We start from the raw sequence: 11,647 nt of genomic DNA, 5'->3' as shown, positions 1-11,647 counted from the left end.
AATGCTGTCACAGGGGAGCAGTCCATCATCCCGTCTGTGGGTTCCCTCACAAGGAGAACCGGAATTGCTGCAATCAGAAATTGAACCCCAATGATCTCCTCCCAGCTACTGTGAGCACGTTGCCAAGACACAGGGCCAGGTGTCGGAAAGGTTACTCTCAGGTTACATTTCACAAGTTCACAATCACACCTAATACAAATACATGTTATAGATAAATAAACGAAATCTTTAGTAATCAAGACTAAAAGCAGCTAACAAAGTGGGAAATGTCATCAAATTGTAACAACAATTCAAATATCCAGTAACCTTCATTTCATTTATTTGTTTATTTGGAAGGGACAGCATGTATTAATGGACAATACATATAATGCACTGTAAATACACAGGGTTTAGCAAGGGATGCTAATTTTCATCCTCAGTTCCCTTAACATGTATGGATGTGCAGGAGGAGGTCAAACACAGTTCATATGCACTATAGGAGGCATATGTATAGGCATAGCTATGCTCAGCTTTTTCTCTAGATAGATAGATAGATAGATAGATAGATAGATAGATAGATAGATAGATAGATAGATAGATAGATAGATAGATAGATAGATAGATAGATAGATAGATAGATAGATATAAATGGTGATGTTTAACATTGAAGCTGTCGGAGGACAGGTGCCGAGCGACAAAGTGCCCGTAAGTACAGTGACCACCGTTACACATATTCAGGATGTCATTTCTGCCATGCATGGTGGCAAATTATTTTGAAGTAATTTATTCATAAATGCATTGAAGCCAAACTTGCATTTTATTCAGATGTACTCTAGGCGTATGAAATATGTATGGTGGCTGTATTATACGTGCTGTGGTTCCAGCCCTGGCTCACAGGCAGTATGAATAAATGTATGAAAGTATACACGAACGTAAGAATGAAGAATGAAAATACTGTTTATGTGAACATATGCTGTATAAATGCATAGACTAGCCTACTACATATGGATGGAAGAGCCTACTACAGTAGGTCTGGACTCTGGAGGCACATCTGCATGTAGCTATCCAGCTGTACATGTTCAGATGGACTAAAGCAGGCTATTCTGAAATAACCATGGCTGCAATGTTCGGGTGAGATATATCCTATGGTCTACATTTTGGACAAAGCTTTCACTCTGCTTTTCTCTGTCCCTACTTTGTATTTTGTGCGCACAACCGGGTTCACCTAAGTTAACAGAGTCTAGACACACACACACAGTCACACACACACACACACACACACAGTCACACACACACACACACACACACACACACACCTACTTTCCCCGTTTCTATCGCACATATGGGGGGGGGGAGCGAGAGAGAGAGCGAGAGAGAGAGAGAGAGAGAGAGGCGTTTTCTTCTAACAGACTGCTGCTGTTGCTGTGCCAATGCGCAAACACAGTCCACGCCGTGGGATAGGTCTCCCCAAATTGAGGCTGCGCTCGAAACGATCATGCGATTGAATGTCGAGCGCGTCATGCCTGTCTTCTCCCTCTTCGTCTGTTCCGTGCGATCGGTGACTCTGTGTTCCGTGATCCCCCGGGATACTGTACCGCCCTCGATAGCTCTGCTATCGGCGTCTCGCTCAACAATGAATGGCTGCCTGTAATAAGCAGGGGGAAGCGGAGAGAGAGAGCGCGCTGCTGCTACCGACGTCTCCTGCATCGAAACGCTCTGCATCGACTTCCCAGCGCGGGGGTGAGTGCCTGTCTGCCGCGGGGCCGGGGTGAGTGCCTGTCTGCCGCGGGCCGGGGTGAGTGTCTGTCTGTCTGCCGCGGGGCCCCGGGTGAGTGTCAGTCTGCCGCGGGGCCCGGGGTGAGTGTCTGTCTGCCGCGGGGCCCCGGGGTGAGTGTCTGTCTGCCGCGGGGGTGAGTGTCTGTCTGTCTGCCGCAGGGCCCGGGGTGTGTGTCTGTCTGCCGCGGGGTCGTGTGAGGTTCCACCACAGCGGCGGAAGGGATGTATCTATGCCTGCCTGTGTGTCCCTAGTTAGCACCGGGGGCATTTGGGTTGATAAGGAAACGGATTACGCAGATGAGTAGGACAAACTTTTGTTGTGTGGGCAAAATAATGTGATTTGTCGGATTGGCCCAGGATGCCACCGTCATAAACTTTATATGATCATCACCTTGCCCGCCCCCCTAAAAAAACAAACCTTTGCGGATCATCGCTACAAGAAGTCCCCCCCCCCTCAGTGCTGACAATGGTTCATTTTATTATGTCGCCCTACGTACTAACATGGCTGAGGTTGTTGGTACTTGGGAGGGATTAAACATAATTAATGTGCCTTGTGCGCCTCACCCCCGCCGCCTCTGTGCCGCACTGGTTCCGTCTCTCGCCCTCAGCTGCTGCGTGTCCTGGGATGACCTGTTGATGTCGGTAAAATGGAGAATGGCAGGGGGGGGGGGGCGATTTCCCCATCCCACAAAATATTTAAATAAATAACATTTGGGATTGACAGGTCAGGCGCTAGTCGATACAGGAGTAGTGTCTTGATTTTAGTAGACCATGTGCGCCGCCGGTCGGGCGAACCCAAAATATTTAGCAGTCTGTTAGCTTAGCTATTTGCTATTTGCTAAGCTCTGCTAGACGGGCCTGGCTGCGGATGGGAGAGCAGGGCATACAGGGCATCACATCTCAATGCTACCCGCGGGATAGTAGGGTGGCCAATGCGGACCTGCTTTATTGACCGAAGCGGATTTGTTTATCGGAACATATCCGAGTACTTTTTTGACCGCACGGAAACACACACGCCGCCCTCAACCGGGTACCAGCAGCAGCGTTTGTAACGCATCCTCTGCCCCCCCCCCCCCCGGGCCGTGCCAGTGTGGAGCTCCGCACCGGACAGACTGGCACACGGGCGGCGCGGTGCAGCAAAATAGCTCCGTATCGACTCCCGTTTGATCTTTGCATCCTGTCTGGTCAGACCGCGACCCCCCCGGGGGGACAGACGCACGTATAGTTGCTCCTAGCACTCAATAAGGTTTGCACATTAAACTATTGCGTGCGTCAACTACTATTGATTCATATATCAAATACATAAATGCTATTTAGTGATGTTGATACGTTTGGTTACAAATGTGAAATGTGCTGTTTTTGAAAGGCTCTTCTCTTCAAACGTGAATAAAACGCATGCTTGATATGAAAGAAAGTCCGACATGTTGCATAGCTACATGCAGAACCAGGAAATGCATGTATAGAGAGCAAAGACTGCGCCAGCTCGTCTCCCCACTAATAATCCACATAGCAATGTGAATGAGTTCAGTGGTTGCTGTTTTCACAGACTCTGAGCTTGGAAAATGTTATTTGGACTTGCTATAAGTTCTCAAATATGTTGGCACCCGGCCCCTCATAACATAACATAAGCCCTTTGAATGCTGGCAAAACATTCTGCAGCCTTATTGCTATTCAAAGATGTGGACTCATTATGTTGTGAGTGTATGTTTGACCTACGTCTCTCTCTAGGCTGACTTCGCTGGTCAGTATGAGACGGAAGCCACACAGGGGTGAGCTAGGGTGAACCTCTCGGTTCATATCGGTTGCTCTTCGGCTTATTCAGTGGAAAGGTTCGAGCCTCGAGGTGATCTCGCTTTCCAGGGACACCCCCGCTCTAGGCCTCACTCCCCTCTCCTTGGCATGCACACACACACACACACACACACACACACATCCCCCAACCACACACACACACATTTTCTCCCTCCTCTCAGGACAAACTGTGCAAACACACCCTGCCTCTCATCCCAGTGTGTGTGTGCGTGCGCACTCATGCTGCGGCTGCCTTGCCAAACTGTAAACAAGCAGTATTGTCTAATGTGTGTGTGTGACTCACTGTGCCTTTTGTGGGTTTGTTTGAGTTTAGTGTGTGTGTGTGCATCTGTGTTTTAGTATGAGGGTGAGGGAGCTTGAGAGAGGCAGAGACAAAGAGAGCATTTCTTTTTTCCCCCGGAGCTTGGCGGAGTCCCAAATGAGAGGCTTTGGATATGATGGGGCAGCCCACTGCAGCCTTCATCAGTTAGTCAGACTACGCTTCAACTGTCCTGACGCTCTGTGTTCTCATAGGATGGGCTGTTGTCATCAGGGGAGGAAATTAGGCCACTTTACTGGCCAAATGCTAGTATTTTTTACGTTTGGCTGGTAAAAAAAATCAGATACCCGCCAGTTGGCTGGTAAGCCAAAAAGTTAGTTTCCTCCCCTGCTGGCGAGTATACAAAAAAATAAAACATTCTGCAATCACTGCACTGGCAAACGGTGCGCGTCTTCTGAGTGTTCGCTTTAGTTGACAGTGCCACGAGAGCACTGCACAAGACCACCCGCGGACATATAATGTTTAATAAACGTTTGCGCAGTACTGGACATATAATAATAAAAGTCCCGCGGTACTAGGCTAGCCATCAGGAGCACTCGCAAACAGATAACGTTAAACACAGCAGAAGATGGAAAACAGACAGACTGACCAACGGGAAACTGCATCCAACCCTAGTACAACCCTCGAGTATAAGTTACTAAGGACACATTTAAATCACAGAGGTGTAATGTTAGTCTACTGGAACTGTATACAGTGGTTAGCTTCTAGTTAGCGTTTTAGCTATAGCTGCTTGCTAGCTAACGTTAGCCCTGTGTGCTCAAAGCAGCCAGCTAGGTGTATCTGTTATGACTATAATGTTTCCAAAAAAGCACCGGACGACGTAAGGTTAGACATTTTATTTCATGCTCAAAAGCCCCTGGCTTGCACATCACAGTCACGAAAGGGGCTAGCTCAACCAGTGCACTGTGCACAACAGCACACCAACCCAACTGACGTTACCACAACACTTGACGGTACTTCACAGCACTGTCGTAAGACCACCGTGCTGTCTTAAAGGCACAGTGTGCCTACCCAGATGCATACACAACATTGACGCGGCTTGACATACAAAGAAGTAATTCAAGTTTCAAGTTTCTTTAATAGTTGTCATACAGAAGTACAGAATACATTTATACAAAATGCTTCTTATTGTTACGCTCCAGAGACTGTGCAAGACAAGATAAGTATGAAATAAAATAACATAGTAAAATTAGAAGTAAAAAATGAGGTCACAGTGTTCAGTTTAGACATATGTACAATGTTCGATGCAGAATAGACGTAAAAAAATTATCACAATTAGCGATTTTTTTTGTCTGGTAAAAAATCTGTTTGGCTGGTAAAAAAAATCAGATACTCGCCAGTTGGCTGGTAAGCCAAAAAGTTAGTTTCCTCCCCTGGTTGTCATCATAGTCTTTGTCACTGTGTGTGTGTGTGTGTGTGTGTGTGTGGCACATGCATGAATAATGGTGGCTGATAAATATTAGGGGTGCACCGATATATCGGTCGGGTATCGGTATCGGCCGATAAGTGCCTTGTTGACTGCTATCGGCCTATCGGCCGATAAGCTCAAATGTGCCGATAGCAGTCGCCGATAAATACCCATCAATTTGTGTAGCGCCAAAAGGCACAAAAAAAAAGTTCACTCGCGCGATCTACCTGCACAACGCCCGCCGTCCCCCACACACACACACAATCTACTGCATCAAAGTAACTACTTATGATTAACAAGGCATTCGTTTTGTGGCATTAGCGTTATATAGTTAGTGTTACACGGACAATAACATCAGCATATTATTATTACTACCCATAGCAGCAAGGCATTACTCCGAGTCCGTTCATTAGCTCGGTTCCATTCCGTTGCTCATTCCGTACCCAACTACACATTCTGCAATCTGTTAATAAAGTTTTCAACCAGACAAATGTATAGAAAGGCTTTGTTTTATTATAACATTTGTTGCAGTAAAATCATTATGTCTCATTTGGTCATGCGTGGAGCGCCGGTCGGCGGGCCGGGCAGCTAACGTAGCTACGTTATTAGCTATTAGATGCAAGACTAACGTTACTGGTGAAAATGTGATTTGCGTTGGAATACTCCTTTGTCAACTTGCTGTACTTTGCTTGCAGGTCTGCAGTCATTATTGCTGCATTATGAATAGCCGCAACTTTAGCCAAGGTAACGTTATGGCTAAACCTTTAACAATAGTTAACGCTAGCTTTCGGTTAGCTGTTCAATGCTATTAATAACACAACTCCCCGTCAACACCCTCTCTCGGGAAGATGGCATTTAAGAAAGTATCTGCTGTTAAAATGAAGTGTTACACGTTCAATAACAAGCATATTATTTACCCGAAGATAGCAGTAAACAAGGCATTACTCCGTTAGTACGTTCATAGCTCGGTTCCATTCCGTTGCTCATTCCGTACCCAACTACACATTCTGCAATCTGTTAATAAAGTTTTCAACCAGACAAATGTATAGAAAGGCTTTGTTTTATTATAACATTTGTTGCAGTAAAATCATTATGTCTCATTTGGTCATGCGTGGAGCGCCGGTCGGCGGGTCGGGCAGCTAAGGTAGCTAAGTGTGTTCTGCTCTCGCAAACAGAATGCCCGGAAGTAGAAAAATTTATAAACGCTTGCCGATTGGTGGTAAGGACAGCAGGAGGTGGGTGCTAGCGGTCACCGGTGTGGCGTAATTGGCCGAATCGACTGTCAATCAAAATGGTTCCATTGCATTGGTTGAAAGCTCTGGTTGAGAGAATAGTATCCTGCTGCAGGCCGCAAGAATGGTTCCATTGCATTGGTTGAAAGCTCTGGTTGAGAAAATAGTATCCCTCTGCAGGCCGCAAGACGATACTGGGAGAGAGATAGTGATACCATAAACATATTTCTTGATGTTTCCTTTTTTTAAGTAAGTAAAGAGGCCTACAAATACAAACATACACATACAAATATACAGTAGTTTCATAAAAAAAAAAAAATAAAAAAAAAAAATTACAAATACTTATATACAAATATACAAATATCGGTATCGGTATCGGTATCGGCCGATAGTGTTAGTTGAACAATCGGTATCGGTATCGGCGGCCAATTTTCATATCGGTGCATCCCTAATAAATATCATGGTATCCATAAACTTCAATAGGTTCGGATCCTTTGAATGAAATGAAAATGTAAACAAACACGTTAGAAAGTAGCACTGCGTTGCGTAGGCCTGCCGTGATAAGCAATAAATCGATTAATTGCCGCGATAATTTAAATGAATGCAATGATTTTGACGGACGCGATTAATTGCTATTTGCGCGTTTGTTTTAATGAGGCGGAACCAGTGCCCCTTGTCAGTCACTGTCCGTGTTGGGAGGCGGGCCGCTGGCTTTACTACAGCACAGCACAGGAGCTCCGTGGGGCAACGCCACATAGCTTAACTACATTTCTCAATAGTGTTGCTCCTTTTAACCAAGTAGCGTTATTTGTAGTGTAACGTTAGAATAACACAGAATAACGTTAATACAATTACATGCATCATTGTTTACAATGAACGGGTGGGGCTAGTCAAAGGACTGGAGACGGGGACAAGTTAAACATGAATTAATTTATTATAACAGGTCGTTTTCGAGTCGTGCTGCAGTGCCTACGCACCACAGCTATTCTATTATATACTGCTTTGACGCTTCCTCCTCATCGTTGATTGCCTGTAGTAGCTGCATCTAACGTTAGTAGCTAACGTTAAAACTAAAAAACACAACCGGACGAGACAAGTTGTCGGCTAGGATAATCACAACAATACTTCCGGTCCGGTCGGTGGGCTTCAAAATAAAAGTCTTAAACACCGGAAAAGACGGAGCGGTGGGCTTCAAAATAAAAGTTTTGGGAAATAAATTTCTCAAAAAAATTCTCTAACCGGTCGCAATAATATCGCTTATCGCGATATTTTCGGGGGCAATTAATCGCCCAGCAAAATGTGTTATCGTGGCAGGCCTAGCGTTGCGTGAAATCACTGCACCCAGAGAGGAGTGGTTAGGCAAAAAATAGTTCAGAGTATATTTGCTTAGAAAACGTAAATGTCGAATTCAATAATTTTTTATTTCTCCACGTGGTTAATACACAGGTCACAACATGTTTACAGGAACGTTTTGGAGTTGTATTTGGAGTGTATTTCGTGACTGTAGGGAACTTCAGGGTACAAGTCTGACCCACTTCCAGTGATGAAGCTACGCTAACGGTGAGGGCGTTCCCTAAGCCTAATGCATGCAGAGAGACAAAAAAGGTATGTATCTTCTTGTCTAACTCCAGGGAAGATGTTAAATAAGCTAATTTCTCAAAATGTTGGAGTTTTCCTTTAAACACATCGGCCCAGTTTTGCTCATCAGACCGATGCAATCAATAAAAACATCACCATCACCAGCTGATATATACATTTGCAGATATATATCTCGCCAGTTTTGGCCCTTGGGTCCAATACCGATATATGAAAATAAGAGACCGGCCGGTACCGATATGGTCATCGATATATCGTGCATCCCTAGAACCACTGGTAGGCCTAGGCTATAATGTATACATTTCTAACGTGTATAATACTATGTCGGCTATGAATGCTAATGAACGTATAAACTCTTAAACCTGATTTTTTTTCCTGGTTTGTTCCTTGTGCTGTTGGTGACTGACTACTGTAAAGATAAAGCTTGTGGGAAATGTATTGCCAGCATCAAGGTGCAATACCGCTTGGAGCCAGCAGGCGCCATAATTACACGTTGTCACTTCAATACCATTGTGGAAAGAAAATATGTATTCGAAAATGTACTAAAACAAGCTTCACAGTGACCACCAAATCGAGTTCTCGATTTATCCTGATATAATAGACCTTTTTGGTTTATCCATGTTTATATTCACCACTACGTCACTGGGTGCACGTGTGCGTGTGAGCGAGTGATTGAGTGGTTAAGCATCCACGTGAACATTTATCTTTGCCCAGACCAACATGTGCACATGCCTCTCTGCGCGGCTGTCGGCCTGGTCTATAGTATCTCTGCCTTCCTGTGCATATATGCACAGACGCTGACGTTCGGCTTTGGGCAAGGATTCACACATTTCGCAGGCAATAAAAGTCAGCATGTGTGCTTATCAGCGGATTGGCGGTATTGTTTATTGCCACGGCAGGGGTGAACTGAGGTGACTGACTGTTGCAGAGATGGTGGGCATGGATGTGTAGGGGACATATCTGCGATGCTGTGGGTGCGTGTTGATGCTGCTTTCCATTTCCTCTCTAGTGTGTAGGACTGGCCTGAATGGCATCCTCCCAGGCTTTCAATACTCTTCAGTTTCCCAACAAATATATGAATACTCCTCGTTCTTAAAAAAACGCACAGAAAAAATGTAAATGTATTAACAACATTTCTTTACAATTCACAACGAAACAGGATATTATGTGAAACTGTAAATTAGGGCTAGGCAATTAATCGACTTTCAATTACGATTTTGGCTTCCCACGATCATGAAAACAAGATAATCGAGATAAAACATAAAAACCGAAGTGGAGCCACCACGTTTGTCCCGTTATTTTGAACGTCTTTGGTAACTTGTAGAAGAAGCCAGAAAGGCAGCCTTTTGTTGAGAAGAAAGATAACACTAATTGAGTCGTCATATGATCAATCGTGATATCAATCTAAATAATTGTGATCATGATTTGTGCCATAATCGAGCTGCTCTGCCTCTACTGTAAATCTAAAAATGTATGAAGCTGGCGCATATTTGTGATGACAGGCAAATGTATTTATTCACAATGACTGCTCTATCCTGCAACAAGGGTACATCATAATAACATGTATTGTGTAGGTCACCTTTATATAATTAATATTGCAAGTATAGTTTTGCTGCTTGAGAGAGGGGGGGGGGGGGGTCGAACCTTCGAACCCCACTCTAACAAACAAATATACAAAGAGTGGAATAGCTGCTTTCCATCCTGTTGTGTGGATATCAGTGAGCACAGCTGGACTGGAGGTGACGACGGGAGAGAGTTTTCCCATTGCAGTGTTGAGACGGCACACGCTGTCCGTCAGAAAACATTGGTTGGGTTTTAGCCTGATGTTTCGATAGTCGCAATGCAGGAATCGTAGGTGCAGAACGAGGGGGCATGTTTGCTTTAGACTGGTTATGGAAGCTGAATGGAAACATGCTGTATGCAGTGTTTGTTTGAGCCACACACTTCGCTCTCTTGCACGCAGAATAACAGGACATGGCCTGGTTATCTGAGGACAGACGTGGGTTTTATAGCCCATAGAAAATAATGTAATAAAATAAACTGCCTTTCACTGAGCCGGCTTTCAACAATAAAAGTACAACAGGGCTTTAGTAAAGTATAGGATTTAGGCGATGCAGCTTATCGACCGAACCTTCCAACAAAACTTGAATTGTTTTCCAAACAAGCTTCTTTTTGAATTTGCTTGAAGCCATATGCGCCCGCTTTGAGCCGGTGGGCATTCGGGGGGGGGGGGGGGGGGGGGCTGTGTGAAACGGTTCGATAGAGAGATGGTTCTTTCTTATAGGCCTACGGCTTTCCGAGGAATGCAGGCCGCTTGTGGGTGTCGTTTACTCACCCCCGTCCTACCCCTGAACACAGGGCCGTTCAAATTACAGGGCTTCACTCTGATCCTGTAGCTCTGCAAACAATCTGCAGCAGTCTGGCTGTCTTTTCTTCCGTTTAAAGGGGAACGCCACCCAAATCAAGAAGTCCTGTATGCTGTTTCCGTGGCCTAGGGTAGTTCAGTCAATATTTGTGAACATCAGCTACTCTCTCCCAAAGCCAGAAACCAGAGAAGAAAGCTTCAACTTTGATGTCAGCAGGTATAATGTCTGAAGCTGCTTCACAGACCATGAATGGGAGACTTTTGTGGACCCAAAGATATATATATATATATATATATATTTTTTTTTATACCCAAATGAGCTTTATTCTATAGCAGTGTTCTTGGTTGTGAAACAGGACATGTACCTGTATACTAAAACGATGTCTAACTTGCCTGCCATTACGTAGCGTTCTGAAAAACGAAACTGACCTGAAAACTGAAAACGAAAACTGTCCCTAGTGTAACCGCAGCCTAAGAGCAGTACCCTGGGTGTTTGCAGTGTCATCTTTACCATTTCTCCTGTATACTAAGGCCATGGTTAGACTAGTGTTTTTGTGGTCGTTTTTTGAATACGTTTGAATACGTTTGCTGTCCTTATTAGATAGAAATGCCGTTTTGGCAGGAAACGTTTTGGCCCTACTGAAAACGCTAAATTGTGTTTCCGTTTTGGAATAACGCCAAAAACTCGCCGACAACGTGTCGTGTAATCTGCGCGGAGCCGTTGTTGCTCAACGCCCATGCGCAGTAGATGCCCACATCTGCGTGCTCTCACCAATGTCCGGTGACAACAGAGCTATAGCTGCAGCTACCATGTGTTGTCAAGTTATTGTTACAAGGACCCCAGTCCAAGCTACAACAGTCTGCATTCCCTTAACACAGTCTGCATTCCCTTAATTTCCTCGAAATAAACATGAAACGTGGTCGCAAAGTTTCGATATATCGATTTTCCAAGCTTGGATATGAGCACACGCACTAACAACCAATCAGTGAAGGAGATGGCCGAGAGCGAAGGAGACCCGCGCTGCACCTCTGGGTAGTAAACAAGGCTGACTAGGATCATTAGCTTGCACAGCGCTATTTTATAGTTTACGTGCCGAGTGTGTGTGTGGCGTGAATTCTGACGCCACGGTTATAGTAGTGTGGGGTATACGGTGGACGTC

The 11,647-nt window shown here is 44.9% G+C and overlaps 1 protein-coding gene across 8 annotated transcripts in view; it reads left to right on the top strand.

Annotated features, from left to right (window-relative positions):
* The first annotated feature begins 1,413 nt into the window (after positions 1-1,413).
* The window catches only part of nacc1a (nucleus accumbens associated 1, BEN and BTB (POZ) domain containing a), a 54,767-nt gene continuing 44,533 nt past the window's right edge, over positions 1,414-11,647 (top strand). For 4 of the 8 annotated variants that reach the window (XM_084329575.1, XM_084329574.1, XM_084329573.1 and 1 more), the window contains exon 1: positions 1,414-1,747. In XM_084329575.1, coding sequence (XP_084185701.1) covers positions 1,617-1,747 — 131 coding nt within the window. In that variant the 5' untranslated portion in view covers positions 1,414-1,616. Of the gene's footprint in view, positions 1,808-2,888; positions 3,002-8,036; positions 8,132-11,647 lie in introns of those variants that run through there. The other 4 variants (XM_084329577.1, XM_084329578.1, XM_084329579.1 and 1 more) reach the window with 4 other exon arrangements.

Source organism: Notolepis coatsorum (genome assembly GCF_963971535.1).
Source record: "Notolepis coatsorum genome assembly, chromosome: 14".
NCBI lineage: Eukaryota > Metazoa > Chordata > Actinopteri > Aulopiformes > Paralepididae > Notolepis > Notolepis coatsorum.
Note: the sequence above shows the minus strand (reverse complement) of the source record. Positions and strands in the feature narration are given on the sequence as shown.